This window comes from Prinia subflava, chromosome 8 (assembly GCF_021018805.1).
Source record: "Prinia subflava isolate CZ2003 ecotype Zambia chromosome 8, Cam_Psub_1.2, whole genome shotgun sequence".
Classification (NCBI taxonomy): Eukaryota; Metazoa; Chordata; class Aves; order Passeriformes; family Cisticolidae; genus Prinia; species Prinia subflava.
Genome location: NC_086254.1, coordinates 20,695,215 through 20,714,301, shown reverse-complemented (window position 1 = coordinate 20,714,301; position 19,087 = coordinate 20,695,215). Strand labels below are relative to the sequence as shown.

At 63.4% G+C, this 19,087-nt stretch overlaps 1 protein-coding gene across 1 annotated transcript; it reads right to left on the bottom strand.

Moving 5' to 3' along the window:
* Window positions 1-447: 447 nt before the first annotated feature.
* Window positions 448-18,747, bottom strand: FMNL1 (formin like 1). The gene is made up of 26 exons (XM_063404038.1): window positions 18,448-18,747; window positions 12,760-12,843; window positions 12,424-12,507; window positions 12,262-12,335; window positions 11,616-11,699; window positions 11,270-11,401; window positions 9,985-10,093; window positions 9,686-9,762; window positions 9,492-9,585; window positions 9,079-9,153; window positions 8,416-8,526; window positions 8,193-8,342; window positions 7,996-8,097; window positions 7,651-7,888; window positions 7,138-7,443; window positions 6,903-7,024; window positions 6,065-6,267; window positions 5,332-5,566; window positions 4,936-5,004; window positions 4,742-4,822; window positions 4,004-4,133; window positions 3,753-3,916; window positions 3,453-3,554; window positions 3,120-3,212; window positions 2,816-2,939; window positions 448-1,856 (listed from the first exon to the last, which is right to left on the bottom strand). Exons 1-26 carry the CDS (start codon window positions 18,607-18,609, stop codon window positions 1,759-1,761), a joined length of 3,303 nt encoding a protein of 1,100 aa, XP_063260108.1. The 5' UTR covers window positions 18,610-18,747; the 3' UTR covers window positions 448-1,758.
* Window positions 18,748-19,087: the final 340 nt, after the last annotated feature.

Genomic DNA, 19,087 nt, shown 5'->3' with positions numbered 1-19,087 from the left:
GGCTGTGGCCAGGCTGGTGAGTGAGGACAGTTACCCTAAAACACATTTTTTGTGCTGTCATGCACCCACGTCTGTGCTGTGAACAGACCTCAGATCTGTTGTCCTCAAAAAAATGGTGGGTGATTTGTAGCTAGAATTGCAGACTGGTTGGTGTTGGAAGGGACCTTAAAGATCATCTCATTCCACCCTCTCACCTCCCACTGTCCCAGGTTGCTCCTGGGAAATGTCCAAGCCCCGTCCAACCTGGCCTTGGACATTTCCAGGGATGGGGCAGCCACAGCCACTCCCTCCTTCTTTCCATCCCTCTCTTCATCTTCCTCCCTTCTTCCCTCCTTCCTCTCTTCCTCCCTCCCTCCATCATTCCCTCCCTCCATCTTTCCTTCCTTTTCTCCCTCCCTCCACGACAGCATCAGCCCCCCCAAGCAAACCCTTCTCCCAGACAAGTCCTTTATGGTCAGACATTTTATTGCCAGTTCTGCTTTAGATTAAACAGGCTTTCAGTATATAAAAATAATGTATACAAATGAGCAGTTAATGGTTTACATTTGAGGCTTAAAGGCATTATAAGTTACACATTCATTTCCCATCCCTCCCCGGACACGGAGCCGGCGCTGAAGCAGCTTAAATACAGCAGGAAGCAGCGGCTGCTCTGGCTAAAGCTGGGAAGAGCGAGAAAGGACGGGAGGAGGGAGAAGGGTCCTCACATGGGGACGAGAGGGGCCATTTGATGAAATAAATGCACCGAGAGGTTGAATTGCGGCACTGCGGGGCCGGGTCCCTCAGCAGCAGCGGGGCAGGGGAGGCAGCGGTAGCCCGGTCCAGGGCGGTGGCGAGCGGCTCTGCGGCTCTCGGGGCTCCCCTGCCCGGCGGCAGCAGCGACCCGCAGCCTTTGGGGGTCGGGGGCTGCCGGCCTCTCCTGCGTGTCCCACCCCACAAAACGGGGACCCCCGCAGGGCTGACAGTCACGGTTTATCCCAGAGGCTCCAGCCCCGACAGGGCAGGTGGATGCTGGAGATGGTGGGCGGAGGTGCCACCACCTCGCAGAAACTCGTCCCTGCTGCCGATTGCCGCAGCCACGGAGCCTCCCCTGCGGCGAGGAACAGCCCGGCGCTGCTCGCCACAGCCTTGGGGACGCCCTGTGTGGGGGTGTTCCAATCCCCGCTGCCGCAGCACAGAGAAATTGGAAGGAAGACTTATAAAATCGTGTAAAATAGCACCGCTGCCAGCGCCTGGGTCCGGGATGCCCGGGGTGGGAGCTTTGCAGCAGCTCCCCGCTGGTTCTGCAGCGCAGGAGGACGCGGGGCTCGCGGGCTCTGCGGGGCCGGGGGCGATGTGCGGGGAGCGCTGTGACCCTGGCTGACACCCCCTCCCCTCCCGCAGCGGCAATCAAAGGCACCAGCAAGCTGAGGGGTGGGACACAGCGGTGCGGGGGAGCAGCGCCGGGGATGGGATGGGATGGGACAGCCCCTCTTTCCTTCCAGGACAAGTTGGGGCCCTTTCTGTGCTTCCCCGTCCTGTCCGTAGCCAGGAGGGCCCCCCAGCCCTGCCAGCCTGGGGCGAGGAGCTCGGGGACATGGCCAAGCAAGCGCCGGGGGTGCCAGTGCCGGGCCCAGGCCGGGCGGAGCTGGCACGCTAAGCGGAGCGGGCACTGTCCCTGCACCCCGCCGAGCCCCGGGCGGACGGACTGGCATCCTGCGGTCCCATCCGCGTCGGGAAGATGATCCTGCCCCGGTCCTGGAGCTGCAGGGATGGCGCCGGTCACAGCGCGATGTCCGGTGTCGCCTGCAGGCTCTGCCCCCGTTTCTTGGCGCTGCCGCGGGCCTTGTCCCCCCGCCTGTACGGGTTGTTCCGCAGATCTGCATCGGGGGAGCCGCAGGGGCTGGATGAGCTTCACTGCCCACCCGGGACGGCCAGGGCCCCGCCACCCATCATTAACATGGAATGGGTTGGGTTGGAGCGACCTTAGAGCCCACCCAGTGCCACCCTGCCATGGCAGGGACACCTCCCACGGTCCCAGGCGGCTCCAAGCCCTGTCCAGCCTGGCCTCGGACACTGCCAGGGATGCAGGGGCAGCCACAGCTGCTCTGGGCACCCTGTGCCAGGGTTCACCCTCACAGGAATGATTTTTTTTCCGAACCTTCACCCTAAAACTCTCCTCTGTTCGTTTAAAACCCTCTTTTGCCCCTTGTCCTCTCTCTCTGCCCGGGAGTCGCTCTCTGGGTACAGGACACTCAGGAGGAGCCCCGGGCCGCACGCAGGGACGGGAGGAGCAGCAGAACGAACCATCGGCCCGGGGGATCCCGACCGCCGGCCCTGGGAGCCAGCACCGCATCGAGGCTGACCCCGGGAGCCCCCGCGGCCGGGGCTCAGCAAAGCCGGCCACACACCGGGAGAAATCCCGGCGGGGAGGGGGAAGCCCGGCAGCCCCCGCCCCCCAGGCCGGCCCCGCGGCCCCACGTTACCTACAGAGGGCTCTCCTCGTTGAAGCTCACGTCGCAGAAGAGCCGGGACGAGCGCTTGCCCGTCCGGGCCGTGAAAGGGACAGTTTTGAGAGCTGAGCAGAGCGATCCAGAGACAGCGAGGAGGAGCAGGAGGAGGAGAGAGGACGAAGAAGCAGAAGAGGAGGAAGAGATATGAGACAGGGGAGGGAGCACTCGGCAGCTTTGCCATGTGGGATGTGAAGGTGCTTGCAGGTAGGTTTGGTCCCTGTGATGGGGCTTGGTGACCCTCCAGCTCCTGTGACAGCCCTCGCAGGCCCCAGCACCGGGTCTGTGATGTGGGGACACCTGGATGCTCACCTGAAGTCATCCCTCACCTGAAATTATATCCTCAATGGCCCCATCTTTGCCTTCGTAGATGAGTGGCTCCTTCACCATCTGCTTCTTCTTCAGCTCAGCAATCATGTCCATCTGCTGCCTCCTGGCCTTCTGGACAGGCAGCTGGGGAGGGGACAGGGCTTTGAGTGGGATGATCACACCCCAGAGGAGATGGGGTACCCTCACCTTCACCTCCCACCCAGCTCTCCCTCCCCAGGACCTGTTTAGTCCTTCCCCACCACTCAGCCCACCCAGGGCTGAGGCTGGGACCCCACCAGAACTCAGATATGGGGGCACCTTCACCTCGGGCTGCTGCTCGCTGCCAGGGGAGCCAGATTCCGTCTCTTTGGCTGCGGCCTCTTGTTTCTTCCACAGCTCGATGTCCTGCTCTGCTTTCTTGGGAGAGGGACAGGAAGGGTGCGCTGAGTCAGGGGAGTGCAGGACTGCAGCCTCCTTCCTCCTTCCCCTCACAGCCCCCAGCTCACCCCAACCCAGTTCCAAAATCTCTGACCCTCCCAAAGGCATTCCTGAGCCCCAGCCTTGCCTGTGACTTCTGCTGATCGCTCTAAAGTGGGGTCAGGTGCCCCAAACACCCTCCCAGCCCTCAGAAACAGAGAACCCCATGCCCCCTCCTACCTTGTAGGCTCTGATGAAGCGCATGAACATGGGGAAGAAGGTGGTGGGGGGACAGGTCTTGGGGTTCTCCCCGAAATACTCCACAGCTGACTCATACGCTTCCTGTGGGCAGAGACACCTCATCAGGGGGCTGGGCAGTGGTGGCCATCGCCCACCACCTCCTTCCAGCCTCTCCCACCTCCCCATCCTGCCCCATATCCCTCATGCCTGTCCCACTGGAGCCTCTCCCGTGGTGCAGAGGTGTGAGCAGAGGTGTCTCCATGCAGGGGACTGCCCCCATGACCCCACACCAGCACCCACCTTGGCAGTTTTGCTGTCAGCCTGCAGCTTCTCCATCACCTCTGAGTTGACCTTGAGGAAGTCCTTGAGCACGGGGCTGTCGTCCTGTCTCATGAACTCCCTGCGGGTCAGCTCCATGCCCTGCTGCAGGCTCCGCACATCCTGCAGGACACCGTCCAGGGACACTGCGGGAGGTGGGCAGTGCGGGGTCAGGGCAGGCTCCAGGTGCCAGGGGCTGCCTCCACCCCCAGCCCAGGGCCCGTGGGCACTACCTGTGCCTGCCTTGTCAAGGAAGTGCAGCTCGGTGTGGAAGCCGGTGAGCTCCGGGTACTTCTCCATGATCACCCGCACCAGGTAATGCAGCAGTGTCTGCTTGCGGTCTGTGGACTTCATCTCCAGGAGCTGGGGCAGGCCAGAGTCAGCCCTGACCCGCAGCCACCACGCCTCACCCTCCTCAGGGCTGCTTCTGGTGGCCCTTTATCCTTGTGGCTGGGTCTGCATCCCTCCATCCCTCCACTCCCACATATCCCTCCATCCCTCAGCCAGGTCTGCATTCCTCCATTCCCATGGCTGATTCCCACCTTTCTCCATCCCCATGGCTGGGTCTGCATTGCTCTGTCCCTGCAGGTGGTTCTTCATCCCTACATTCCCATGTGTGACCTTCCCCCCTCTATCCCTGCAGCTGGTTCCCATCTTCCTTCATCCCATCTTCCTTCATCAAGGTCCTTAAATCCTTTAACCTCTCCATATCAGGTCTGCATCCTTCTGCCCCCATTCCTGTGTATCTCCATCCCTTTGCCTCCTCCCCTGGCCTCCCCAACCCAAAAGAAAGTCTCTTCATCCCTCTGTCCCCACAGCTAAACCTCATGTCCCTCCATCCCTACTGCTGGTCCTTGCATCCTGCTATCCCCACGGCAGGATCCTGCGTTCTTCCATCTCGTGTCCCTCTGTCCCCCTGGCAGTGGCAGTGCCCCCGATCTCCCCACACCAGGCCCCCACACCGACCCTACCGCGTCAAGGCTCTGCAGCCGGAAGCCGTAGGCAGCCCCACGCTTGCTGCTATTCATGTAGTTCCCGAAGGCCAGGACGATCTGCAGGGACACCACGGCTTGGGGACACGGGGCCAGGAGGGCACAGTGCCTACAGACACTCTGCCAGCACTCTGTGTGCACCCATCGGGGCCAGCTGCCCCCAAAGCCCTCACCTCGAGGATGTGGCGCAGTTTGCTGGAGGACTTGAGGGACATGGAGGCAGCGATGATGGCGTTGAGTTGCTGTGTGAGGGAGGGCACGGTGTGAGGGAGGGCAGGGTGTGAGGGAGGGCAGGACTGAGGGAGGGCAGGGTGTGAGGGAGGGCAGGGTGTGAGGGAGGGCAGGACTGAGGGAGGGCAGGGTGTGAGGGAGGGCAGGGTGTGAAGGAGGGGAGGGCAGGGTGTGAAGGAGGGGAGGGCAGGGTGTGAGGGAGGGGAGGGTGTGAGGGAGGGGAGGGTGTGAGGGAGGGCACGGTGTGAGGGAGGGCAGGGTGTGAGGGAGGGGAGGTGTGAGAGTCCCGCGGGAGCCGCCCCCGCGCCGCCCCCGCCCCGCCCGCCCCCGGCGCACACCGGCATGAGCAGCTGGGCCGTGTCGCCGAAGCTGCCCAGGAAGATCATGACATTCATGCGCTCGGCCAGGCGCGGGATCTTGCTGAAGCGGATCATGAACTGGTCCTCGTCCGAGAGCTCCTCTGGCGGCTGCTGGTCCCGCTCGAACTTCCCGATCAGGGTCCGCTCGTACTCGGTGGGCAGGAAGCGCAGCAGCAGCTCCAGGAAGTCGAGGCTCAGGGCTTGCTGGTCGTACCTGCGGGGAGGGGACACCCCTGGCACTGTCAGGCCCTGCCGCAGGTCCTGAAGCCCCCGTGTCACCCTCAGCTGGTTCCATCTCCCTCCACCCCCACAGCTGGTCCTTCATCCCGCCATCCCCACAGCTGGTTCCTGCATCACTCCATCCCCACAGCTGGTTCCTGCATCACTCCATCTTTCTGTATCTAGATCCTGCATCTCTCTATCTCTCCTATGGATCCCTCCATCTCTCTATCTTTGGTCCTCACATCCCTTCTTTTCATATCTGGTTCCTGCATCTCTCCATCCCCACACTGGTGCCTGCATCCTTCCTCCTCTCCACATTCGATCCCTCCACCCTCCATCTCCCCACCTCTAATCCCTCCATCCCTCCATCTCTCCGTATCTCGTCCCTGCAGCCCCACACCAGTCCCTTCATCCCTCACACCCTCTCCCATCCCAGCCCATGTCCTGCTGGGCTGTGCCCGCCCTTGCCCCAGTCCAGGTGAGCACTCACGTCTCGATGGCCGTGCAGATGTCCTGGACGCTGCGGCCGCCCTTGCGCAGGGTGATGGCCAAGTTCTTGGCCCGGTTGGACTCCATGAGGGTCACCTTGCTGGGGGCCTTCTGCGTGGCCTTGGCCTTGAGGGCACTGATGTCCAGGGCGGGGCCCTGCGCCTTGGTCTTGAAATGCTCCTCAAAGTCACTCATGTCCAGCTCCTGTGGGGACACAGGGCTGTGGGCACGGAGCAGAGGTGGCATGGGACATCGGGGGGAGGACGGGGCCAGAGGACCACAACAGGGGTGAGGAATGAGGATCAAGATGAAGCAAAGGGATGAGGATGGAACAAGGAGACAAGTACAGGGACAGGCAAGGGTACAGGGAGGGGTAAGGAGGGGATGGGGGGACCAGAGGATGGAGATGAGGAAGAAGAAGAGGACAGGATGTGAGGATGTGGATGGAGCAAAGGGACAAGGACGGGGTGAGAGGAGAAGCACGCCGGATCCCATGGCCCTCTCCATGGTGCTAAGGAGTTTTCCTGACCTCCAGCTCCTCCTGCAGCCCTGTGACACCTTGGGTGGGTGCAGGGTGGGCACAAGGCAACCTCAGCATGGCCTGGGGGACTGAGTCCCCCGGGCACCCTGTGCCCAGCCCCCTGTCCCCGTGTGCTCATCTGCAGCACCTTCAGCCCCTGTCCCCGTGTGCTCACCTGCAGCACCTTCAGTCCCTGTCCCCGTGTGCTCACCTGCAGCACCTTCAGCCCCTGTCCCCGTGTGCTCACCTGCAGGACCTTCAGCCCCTGTCCCCGTGTGCTCACCTGCAGCACCTTCAGCCCCTGTCCCCGTGTGCTCACCTGCAGCACCTTCTCGTCGTTGAGCTCGGTGAAGACGGTGCCGTCGATCTGGCTCGGCTTCAGGGCCACCCAGTTGAAGACGGGCATGCGGAACTTGGTCTGGATCGGCTTCTTCACCTTCACTGCAGGGTCACGGGAGGGGGGGCACGTCACAGGGTGGGGGTCCCAAACCCACTCCAGGGTGCCCCCAGACCCCTCCCAGGGAACACCCCCGCCATCCCTGGGCCACACTCACCTGAACCGTTGGCAGTGGGGGGGGCACCCGGCCCGGCTGGGGGCTCCCCACCGAGGGGAGGGGGCGGTGGCGGGGGGGGCACGGGGCCCTCCGGCCCCCCCGGGAGCGGTGGGGGGGGCGGTGGCACTGGGGCACCCGGGAGTGGGGGAGCCGGCGGGGGGGCAGCGCCTGCGGGCAGAGGGGGTGCGGGGGGTGGGGGAGGGATGGGCTCAGCCCCCGGCAGAGGTGGGGGGGGCGGAGGGGGTGGAGGCGGGGGGGCAGCAGGTGCCGGTGGGGGAGGTGGGGCTGGAGCCAGAGCCGGAGCATCTGCAAGGAAAAGAAGAGGTGGGTGAGGTGGTGACACAGCAGGGCACTGTGCCACCGCCACGCTTCCTCTGCCACCGCATCACCCTGAGTCCCCGGGCACTTCCCCACACCCCCGCCTCAGTTTCTGTGCCCAGAGACTCACTGCCACCCCTCCCTGGTGCCAGGCGTCCCCGCCAGGAATGGGACATCCCCTCACACCCACGGTACCTGTGCAGGTGGCGGTGGTGTCGGTGGTGGCAGTGGCCTCTCCAGAAACCACGGGGGCTGCGGGGGTTTCTATGACAACGGGGACAATTTCGATGGCGACGTCTCCGTCGGGCCCACGCAGGATCTGCACCAGCCCCTTCTCCTCGAGCTCCGCCAGCCGCCGCTCCAGCGCCAGCCGGTAGCACTCCTGGGGCTGCGGGGACGGCGGGCTGGGCGGCTGCGGGGGGCTCAGCTGCTCCTGGAGAGGTGACAACCCCCGGCAGGTCACCGGTGTCCCACCGCACCCCTCAGAGCCCGGCGCCTCTGCCCCAGCCCTCCCTCAGCACCGCGGCAGCCCCGGCTCACCCGCAGCGCCTCCAGCTCCCGCCGTGCCTGGCTCAGCTGCTTCTCCAGCTCCGCTATCTTGGCCATGGAGTCGTTCTCCGCATTCTGCAGCTTCTCCGTCAACTGTGGGCGACCGACCAGGCGCCGCCGCTCAGCCCCGTCCTCATCCCTCCCTCGGGGCTTGCGTCAGCGGCTCTGCCCACGCGCCCACGGCCCACCTGGCTGACGTGCTCCTGCAGCTCCTCCATGTGCTCCAGCACCGCCGTCTTGGTCTCCGAGTCCTCCAGCATGGCCCCCACATCGAAGACGTTGTCCAGGTAAGCTTGGATCTGCACCTGCAGCTTGTCGCTCTCGGTGAGGCGCAGAGTCTGGGGAGGCACAGCCGGTGTCACCGGCAGGGCTGGCAGCACCCCCGGCACCCCCGCCCCGGGGATCACCCACCTCCAGGTACTGGTCCAGCCCCAGGTGGGTGAACTCGTACTGCAGGAACACGCGGAAGTTCATGTTCTCCACCGAGTGCACCACGATGTTGATGAACTGCATGCAGGCCACCTGCGGGGACACAGCTCGGTGTGGCCATGGCATGGCACAAGGGCAGGGTGGCCCTTGGGGACGCTGTCCCAGGGGCTGCATGAGGGGTTGGTGGCCCTTGGGGACATGGTGCCCCTGGGGAGTGCATGGTGGTTTAGACAGTGCTGGGGACATGGAGGCCTGGGGACCATTTGGTGGCTTAGAAGCCCTTGGGGACACGATGTCATGGGCAGTGTAGTGGCTAAAAAGCCCTTGGGGACAGTAGAACAGCCTGACAGCCCTTGGGACATGGCAGCCCTTGGGACATGGCAGTCCTTGGGACATGGCAGTCCTCAGGACATGGCAGCCCTTGGGACATGGCAGTCCTTGGGACAGCACGGTGGCTCAGCAGCCCCTGAGGACATGGTGGCCTGGGGAGAGTTTTGGTGGCTCAGCATCCCTCGGGACATGATACCATAGGGACAGCGTGGTGGCTTAGGAGCTCTGGAGGCATGCTGGCCTGGGGACAGTGCAGCAGCCTCGGTGACATGACATCCTGGGGACAGCAGAGCATGGGCCCCAGCAGCCACTCACCATGAAGTCAATGTTAGTGTCCTCATTTCGGAAATACTCCATCAGCTTCTCGAAGCGGTTCTTCTCTCCGCAGACCTGGGGGAGCAGGGGGCTGAAGGCTAGGGAGGAGGACAGGGCCAGGGGACACCCAGGACGGTGGCAGGACAGGAGGTATCTATTGGTGACACCATCCCAACCCTGACCAGTGCTGCCAGGCACCCAGCCCAGCTGGGACACGGCCCTGGGGACACATGGTGGCATGGGGGCATCAAACCCAGTGAGGGGAACATCCCTAAGCAAGCCAGAGATTTGAGGGTGGTGCAGGACTCTGCCACACACAGGGAAACCAAGTGACAAACCCAGCTGGAGCACAGATGTCCATGGGGGGACTGGGTGTCCCTGTTGGGGACTGGGTGTCCCTGCTGGAGACTCACCTCCTTGAAGTTGTCGAAGGCAGCCAGGATGATGTCGTGGCCACCTCGGACCAGGCAGACAGCAGCCAGCAGCTCCAGCACCAGAGCCTTGGTCCTGCAGAGACGCAGTGTGAGGGAGCCGAGGCCGTGGGGCGGGCGAGGGAACGGCGCGACAAGGGACAACAAGGGACAACAGGGGGCAGGGCAGCTCCTACCTGGCGTTCTTGTTGTTGAGGCTCAGGGTGATCTCGTTGACGCAGGCTGGGTGGTTCATCACCAGGCTGAAGCCAGACTTGGGGGCGGAAAGGAGCATTAATGGGGTCGCGTGTCCCCCTGGAGACACTCCAGCACCGTGGGACACCCCCATCCCACGTCCCCACCAGGCAGGAGGTTGAGCGAGGACACCTCAGAGCCAGGGCACCCAGACCCGGTGCCACCTCGGAGCTGCCCCCGCGGGCGCGGGGGATCCCGGGGGAGCCCCGGGCGGGTCCCCGCGGATGCCGCCCACTCCCACCTGGTAGTTCATGATGGCGCGGAGGCACATGATGCACACATGGACATCGTCCTTCTGGCTGACGAGCCGCGAGTTGCGCAGCGCCTTCCTGCTGTGCGAGGGGTTCAGCCTGGCGGGGAGAGCGCGGCTCAGCGGGGCCCGGGGAGCCGCGGGCGCAGCGAGAAGCGGGGAGGGGACAGCGCAAGGGGATGGCAGCGGGGCGGGGGGACACCGGGGCACCCGGGCGGCTGCACCCCGTGGGACAAACCCTCTAGAAGGTGTCCGTGCCCATCTAGAAGCCCTGGGACTGGGGGGGCGATGTGGGTGGGATGGGTTTGGGCCCCCCCTCCGTGCACAGGGGCGGTCTCGGAGGCTCACCGGGGCGGGCAGGAGCTGCCGGGTGACCTGGGGGCACTGTCCCCATCGCTGCCCGGGGCACCGCAGGGGGCGCTGGGGTGGACGTGGCGGAGGAGGGTGTGGATGTGCTGGTTCGAGAGGCAGCAGCTGGAGGCGCGTTAGAGCCTGCAGGACAGGAGGGAGAAACGGGGCTCCCGCGCCGCCCCCGGGACACCCGGCTCGGGGACAAGGGATGGGAGTCCCTGCGGGTGCCACGTCCCTCCTGACCTGTCTCTGGGGCTAGGAGGGACACCCCGGCTCCTCCAGAGCTGCTGGCAGGCGGAGAGGGACCCCCGCGGTCCCCGGGGTGCCACGTTACAGTTCCGGGGTGACCGCGGTGGGGTGTCCCTGGGACCTCCCCGCCCACCGGGGGTGCCCCGCAGGCCCTGTCCCCAGTACCGGTGACCAGCAGCGGGGTCCCGGGCGGTGTCCCCGTCCCGCCAGTGCCCCGTCACCTACCGTCAGCGCGTCCCCGGCAGCGTGCAAGAGAAGAGCGGGGTTAGACGGGGCTGCGGGCGAGCGGCACCAAGCGAGAGCCACCAGCCACCAGGACCGGCTTGGGGGGACACAGGCCCGTCCCTCCGCCCCGGGTTTAAACCAAGGGGCTGCGATTTGCTCCCAAAAAAATCTCCAACACCCCCAATTTTAGTGTAATCCTGGAGTTCAACCAGAGCACGCTGGGACGGTCGCAGTGCCAGGTTGGGGACTCGGCAGGGCTCAGCCCCTGGGACACACAGGGGGAGGTGGCTTTGTCCCTACCCTCAAACCAGCAATGGGCCCCATTCTAGGAGCGGGCCTGCGTCTCCCAGCCAAGCCCCTCTCCAAGCGCGGCGCGGCCGGGGTGCAGCGAGGCGAGAGCGGGGACACGGCACGGGGACAGGGGACAGCTGGGGACGGGACCACACGTTACCTTACAGTGAGGGGCCGCGTTTTGGAGAAGCCCTGGGTGGGGGACGAGGAGGTGCTTTTGTTCAGGTCCTCCAGCGACCGCTCCTTGCCCTTGTCAGAGCCGGGGCTGTTCTCTGTGCTCTCCATGTCATACCTGGTGGCCCGTGGGGACATGGGGACAGGTGAGACATGGCACCCCAATACGGGCAGATGCCCCTCAGGAATGCTGGGGATGTTCTGCTCAGCCCCAGCCATGGAGCATTGCCCTGATGACAAGGGAGGCACCCCCAGAGACCCCCCCCAGCCCCACTGAGCCCCAGGGGAGGCTGATGCCAGCCTTGGGGACAGGGCACCCGGCGGGGACGTACGCGACAGAGCACTGGGCAAAGGCGAGGTACTCCAGCAGCACGTCCAGCCCCTTGTTCTCCTCGTTGAGGAACTCCTGGACCCAGCTGGAGGATGCAGAGGGTTAGTGGGCTCTGCCAACCCCCACATCCTCTCTCCCCCTGCCCCCAGACACTCAGCACAGCCACCCTCTGGTCAGAGGTCCCCAGCAATGGTGGAACACACTGTGGACATGAGGTGGCACCATGAGCTGGCATTTCTCTGAGGCCAGGTGAGTGCCATGGTGAACCTGATATATGGGGGACACAGCCCAAGGGCTCTGCTGTCACCACTGCCACCACTGCCACTGCTGCCACCACTGCCATGACAGGACAGCCTGGCCCTGGGGACCGTGGGCACCCACCACCCCACAAGGGGTCAGGACAGCCAGGGTGGGGGCAGGGTCTCTCCTGGCACCCAGGGGATCCTAGAGACCCAAAATGGGGTTCAGACCCCACAGCACCCCCAGCTGCCTCAGCACCCTCAGTTTTCCATCACAGCCCTCCTAAGGGGGGCAGGATGAGGCCACAGCCTCCACATCCTACTGTCACCCTTCAGCCAGAGCCAGCACACCCATGCCGATCCCAAAGACTGGCAGCAGCTGGGTGACAGTGCCACCCCCACCCTTACCCGATGTAGTTGGTCCTCAGGGAGATCTCCAGCTCCCGGAGCACCTGCGTGGACTCCTGCACTCGCCTCTTGAACTGTGGGATAGGGACAGCCATTGGCACCGTCCCTGTGCCCAGCCTGGGATGGGGACCAGGGCACCGGGGTGCAACAGGGACCCCTCACCTTCCTGCTGACACCACCCGTGTCCAAGTAGCTCTTCAGCTTCTGGATGTAGGCGGACGGAGGGTTCTTCACCTGGAAACGCTCCTGCGAGCCCCAGAGAGAGGCTGAAGCTGGGCCACCTGCTGTGGCATGGGGACATGCCACTGTCCCCACAGCAGCCACAGCGTCCCTGTCCCCACCCCAACTGCATCAATGCTTAATGAGGTTAATAAGGTGCTGTGTCAGTAACGAGATTGATGTCAGTGCGTGGTACAGCCAGATTGATGTCCAAACCATACCACGAGTGGCACTTGGGGACAGGGATGGCACTGGGGATGGGGTGAGCTTGGACCTCACCTGGTCACAGATCAGCTCCCACTTCTTCTCACTGTCGTACTGGTTAAGCAGCTTCATCTTGTCCGGGGGCAGGTTCATGGAATTCTGTGGGTGGAGGGTGTCAGCTCTGGGGGTCACCCCAAAACACCCCCAGGATGCAGCAGCCCCTGCTCACCCAGCACGGGGTGGCCTCGCTCAGCAGTGGGAGATGGGGATACCAGTGGGATGTGGGGATACCCACGGGAGGATGGGGATGTTGGTGGGAGGAGGGAGCACTGGTGGGATGATGGGGACAACAGTGGGAGGCTGGGAACACCACTATTCCCAGGATCTGAGCATCCCAATGGCCCATCAGTAACGTCCCCACCTGAGGACCCCAAGGGGAGGGCAGGGGGTGTTGGTGGGGGACACGAGGAAGAACTGGACACATCCATGCATGTCATGAGTGCACCATGTCCCCCACCTCAGCCAGCCCAGTCCTGGCAGGGGCACACGGGATGACAGACGGGGACACCACTGGTGACACAGCTGAGGGACCCAGGAGCCCGGGCCATGCCTGAGGAGTCACCACCGAGTAACCCCCACAAGAGGTGCGTGCTGAGCCCGTCTGGGGAATCAGTGTTTATTGAGAAACGGTGATGTCAGGGCCTGGCGTGTCCCCACATCCCTCCGTGCCACCGTTGCACAACCCCGGCCCCCGCAGCAGGACGTGACGTGGTTTCCGCCCTCGGCACCGCGCGCTGCCGAAAGCGCTCCCGCCACGAGCAGGACGCAGCTCCTGCTGAGGGACACCACAGGGTGACCTTCTTGGGACACCCACCATGGCCCAGGCCAGGCTGCAGCTCAGCTCAGCTCACAGGTGATCTATTTTGCCAAAAGATCCAAATGTTGATGCTCCAGCTCAGCTGGAGAGCACCTGCAGGCTGGCACGATGGCACATGGAGCAATGCACAGCCCCAAGCCACCCCTGAACCAGTGTTGGGGTTCCCTGATGAGGAGGATGGGGATGTGGGGTGCATGCTGTGCTAGAACAACCACATCCTTGGAGGAAGGCATCTCCCAGGGCTTTGCTTGCCCACAGAAGAGCAGGTCTGAGAGAAGAGGTGCCACTGTGGTGGGCAGGAACAGAAACCTCTCCACCACCTCCTGGACCTGTCAAGCTGCTTTCACGAGAAGCCAAAACCAGGAGCTGTGGGTGGGGAGGAGCTGGGTTTGGCTGGGCTGGCTGGCACGGAGAGCTGAGCAGGGGGTACAATCAGGCTGCAGGGTCAGAAATGGCCTCATGGAGAAGCCACTGGAGTTGCTGGGTGGGTTCTGGGATGGGCAAGGTGACAGCAGCATCTGGCTGTCCCCATTGCTGGTCCCCAAGCTGCCATCCTTGGGATGGATGAGGGTCAGACCAAGGGACAGCACTGTGCCAAGAGGGACTACACACCCAGACACCCCACCCAGGACTCTGTCACACTCGTGGCACCCTCTGTGGGACACTGTTGGGTGCCTTTGGCAGAGAGGGGATGGTCATGGACTGGTTTAAGCCATCACATGAGGAACCTGGACAAAGCAGGACCCTGCACTGGCGGTGGGACAGAAGCCAGCAGGAGGGTGGGGCAGGGGACGCTGGGCTGTCCCTGTGGAGGTGGCTCTGCCCCGAGCCCCGCGGTCCCTCCCTTGCGGGCAGGATGTGGCACAGGTCTGGTACAAACTGGGTGGTGGCTGCTGCCGGGTGGGCTTGCGGTGCCGGGGAGGAAGCGGCTGCGCTGAGCAGCCTCAGCCGGCAGCACAAAGAAACCGGTTCTCATTTCCTGCCGGGGACGGGGACCGGTGGTGTGGGAGGTGGGGCAGGGAGGAAGGTGTGGGGCAGACTGGGTGATGTGGGGCTGGGCAGATGATGTGGTGCAGGGCAGCAGCCAAGCACCCCACAGGTGTCAGAGGAAGGACTTGGTCCTCCTCCTCTTCCTCCTTTGGGGACAAGGATGGAGGAGCCACAGCGACTTGCCCCCAGCAGCCACATCCCACCTGTCATCATCCAGCACCCAGCACCCTCATCCCACCCCTGCCCGGGGCTTCCCAGCAGCCTCACAGCCCACCACGTCACCGAGGGGGTGCCACCAAATGTCCCCAAACCACCCTGCTGTGACACAAAGTGCCACAGAGCCTGCAGTGCCATCCTAGCCATGCCCAGCATTGGGGGGAGGCTGGCTGGGACCCAGCACCAGCTCTGGGGTGAGCCAGGTTTGCCCTACACTGAAACCAAGGCCAGGGGAGGTAAAGCAGCACCAACATCATTTTCTGGTACAAAACAACCTTTTCCTATCATGGCTGGTGGGGACAGAGCTATTTTGGGTGCCAGACACCTCTTTTTGTTCCACACGTGAGCGGGCAGCGCCAAGCGGAGCCGGGCTGAGCCGAGCTCTGCACCAAACCTGGCACAGAATGTTCCGGCATCCTCCGGGGAAGTGTTTGTGCTGCAAACCCCGCCAGGCTGAGAGTGAACCGGGCTGAACCCTGGCAGCGCCGTTTCTGGGGCACAGGGGATGTGCGTCCACAGAGAGGGAATGGAAAGCCTTGGCAGCACGTGGGACGGGACAGCATCCCAGTCCAGACACCAGCGACAAAATCCTGCCACAGGGAAGGGGACAGGAGGGCAGGGAACTGTCCCAGATGACGGCTTAGGGGCTCTCTCCAGCTGCAGGAAGGCATCTCCAGATGGACCGTGCCACTCCTGGGATGCTCCATCCCTCATGGCCACAGAGCACCCCTGAGGTGGTTTGGGACATGCCCAGTCCTGCAGTGCCACCTGTCCCATGGTGTCCCCTCCATGCCCCCAGCTACCACAGGATTTGTTCTCCTGCCCCTTCCCCAGGCTCAGTGGAAGGCACAGAGCAGGACCAGGCCCACCCAGGGCTCCCTGACCTCCCTCATGCAGCAAAATGGGCCGGGGGGCACTGGCAGGACCAGTTCATCCCATCAGGGTCTCCCTGGATCCAGCAGACCCAAACCCACCAAGTGTCCAGCAGGGATGGCCGGTGGGGGAGCAGACATGTCCCCAGGATGGCCGGGGCTGGCGGCAGCGGGCTGGGCTGGGCAGCTGCAGCTCTATTTTAGGAACAAGCAGAAGCTGCTGCAGCTCAGACCGGGGAGAGGAGCCTGATCCTGCCCGTGTGCCCTCATCCCTGCTGGGTACCTGCCTGCCCACCCTGCTCTGGGATGCCCTCCTGGTTCACCCGGGGCTGGACCCGGGTGCACAGCGGGGCTCCTGCACCAGGACACTCTCCAGGCCCTGATCCAGCAGCTCGTGGCTCACAGGCAACTTCCCACCCAGGACACAGGTCCCCCGTGGGGACACCGCACTGCAGCCCCCAGTCAGCCTTGGTCACTGGGCTGGAGATGGATCCAGCAGGAAGCTGAGCACCAGTTTTGTTTCCTGGTTGAGCCAAGGCTGAACTTGGCCATGGCTCACTGGTGACCCATCCTGCTGCTGGGGCCAACAGCACATCTGCAAACATCTGCAAACATCTGCAATGGTGACGTTGGCCTTGCACTCCTCCACGTCCTGGGAGAAGAGGCAGCAAAGCCTCCACCAGGCAAAGCTCCTGGCTGGAGCAGCCCCTGTCCCAGTCAGGCACTGTTTGATTTTGACTCCACCACACCTCAACTCACAGTTCCATTTATATGTTCCCAATTAATGCCTCTTGACATGCAAAGGGGGAAAAATCCTGATTGCTCCAAGCAGGAGTATCCAAGCATCCTTATCTCAGCAGCAAAGATGCTCTTCCTCTGCTCCATCCCAAAATTCCACCTTGTCATATCCCAAACCACTTGGCATGGGACAACCCTGCCATCTCTCTGCCAAAGAGGCATCTGCCACAGTGCCCCAGCTGGGAAGAAGCCAATTTTTGAGAATAAAGTTTTGGGAAACCAAATTCCCATTTCTTGGCACAGAATGGGTGTATTCATTCCCTTCCTGGCAGCAATTTGGATCCCCATGGCTCCTCCCTGGGCTTTTCTGCCAAGGCTTTGAGCCACCGGCTCTCCCAGCTTGGGATGTCCAGCCCAAAACTGATTTGCCCTGAGCTCTCACAGCATCACTGTAACCATGGCAACGTGTGAGGCCTGGATCGTGTCCCACCAGGAGATTCCCAGCTCATCGCCACCTGCTCCATCACTGAGCTCAGGAGGCAGAAAAGTTGAAGCCAAAGTCAGGGAACGTGTTTGTGGTGGGTGAGGGCGGAGGGACCCCCCGGCCCCATCCCCCCGGGGTTCTGCTGCTCCCACAGCCACGAGAATGGGGAAGGGACTGCGAAAGGAGGAAGCGGGATTGGGACAGCCGCTTTCACAAGACACCCGCTTCCCGTCGGGGCACATCCAGCCCCCGGGTGGGTGCCCTTTCCCCTGGAAAAGGGCTTTCCCTCGGGATGAAGGCAGAGAAGGTGGTGCTGAGAGCCTGGAGCAGCGCTTTCCCCTTTTCTGACCGTTTTTTGGCTTAGGATTTCCAACCTGCTGGGCCCAGCCCGGCTGAAAGTGCTGTTTCCTGGGGCCTCGCAGCGGAAACACCCCGAGCTCTCTTCCTGCCACCGCTGCTGTGACAGCCGGAGCCATCACAGGCACCCCACCCCACCCGGCCACCTGCCCCCACGGGGGTCCCACGGGAGACCCCTCCTGGGAGCCCCACGGGGGTCCCGCCAGGCAGAGCCCCTCACCATCACCCCCTGAGCTGCAGCAGCTCCGGCTGCCACACTCACCCCCAAATAACCCCGTAAACTCCACGAGATAAAAAAGCTCCCAAGTAATTTGTGCTTGGGGCTGGGATTGAAGATCCCGCCGATACCGGCGGATCCAACCGAGCGGATCCCGGCGTGCCGGCATCGTGGGAGCTGCGCCCGCCGCCGCTCCCGGGACGGATCGGCCAAACGCCTCCATCTCCCGCCTGGGGCTCGGGGCATTAAAGCAGCGATTCTTTTTTCTCGGAGCGTTTTTGGGGAGGGCAGGGAGAGAGGCTGCAGCGCTCCACGGGACCCGGCGCTCCCGGCGCGAAGGTCACGGCCGGCCCGCCCCGCTCAAGGACGGAGCAGCGAGCGGGAGCCGCTCTCCGCAGCTCCGAGCGCCCCCGGGAGCTGCCATCCATCCCACGGGAACTCGGCCCGGCACCGCCCGCTGCCCACCGGCGGGAGGCCGGGAGCGGTGCCCGGGGCTTCCCCGGCTCCGGCGAGGAGGAGGAGGAGGAAGAGGAGGTGAGCGAAGCATCGCCATCCGCAGCACCGGCTGCCTGCGGCGCGCTCCGGCCCTGCCGCCGATCCCGCCATGGCGGAGCCTGCCCGGGGTCCGGGGCTCGGGGTCACCCCAAGAATTCGGGGCTTGGATCCCCCCAAGGTGAGAGGGATGGGGGCAGCGGAGCGGCTGGGGGTCATCCCGGGGCAGGGCTGAGCCTCCCCGGGGAAACGAGGTGAGAGCGGGCCAGTCATCATTATTAATAAGAATATCAATCAAATAATAAATCAAATAATTAATAGAAGGATGACATAGTAACAATACGATCATTATAATGATGATAATGGTGGTAACGCTGCTAATGATGCTGATGCCTACAGGGATGCTGAGACCCCCCCGGCGGGTCGGGGTCCCCCCTGTCCCCCCCGCTATGTCCGGCCCCCTCCCCGCCGGACCCCGCAGCCCGGCCCGGCCCCCCCGCGGCCGCCCGTCCCCGCTCACCAGGACGCGGCCGAAGCGCTCCTCCAGCTCGGCGGCCCCGGGCATGGGCTGCCGGGGGGGCGGCGGAGCGGCGGCGGCCGGGGGCGGCCCGGGCTGCGGGCGGTGGTCGCGGGGCTCCCGCGGGGCCGCGCCCCCCTCCAGCCCCCCGGCCGCGTTGCCCATGGCGGGCGCTGCGGGGCGGCCCCGGCTCCGAGCCGAGCTTCGTCCTCGCCCGTCCCCGCCGCCGCTCGCCGGCGTTTGCAACTTCTGCGGGGCGTTATCGCGCTATAAAGGCTCAGCCCGCCCCCGGCCCCCGCCCCGGCCGCAGCCAGGGGCGGCCCCGGCACCTGCTCGGCTGCAGGGAGGGAGCGGAGCGCCGCTGCCCTGGCTGGGCTTACTGCAGCCCAGTTATTTTATTTTATTTTATTTTATTTTATTTTATTTTATTTTATTTTATTTTATTTTATTTTATTTTATTTTATTTTATTTTATTTTATTTTATTTTATTTTATTTTATTTATTCTTTAAAATTTTTTTAAAGTTTTTTGTTTTGTTATTTGACTTTATTTTATTTTTATTCCTGTTTTCCCTTTATTTCATCCTGACTTACTTATTTCATTCAATTTTATTCTTATTTTTAAATTTACTTGCATTCTATTTA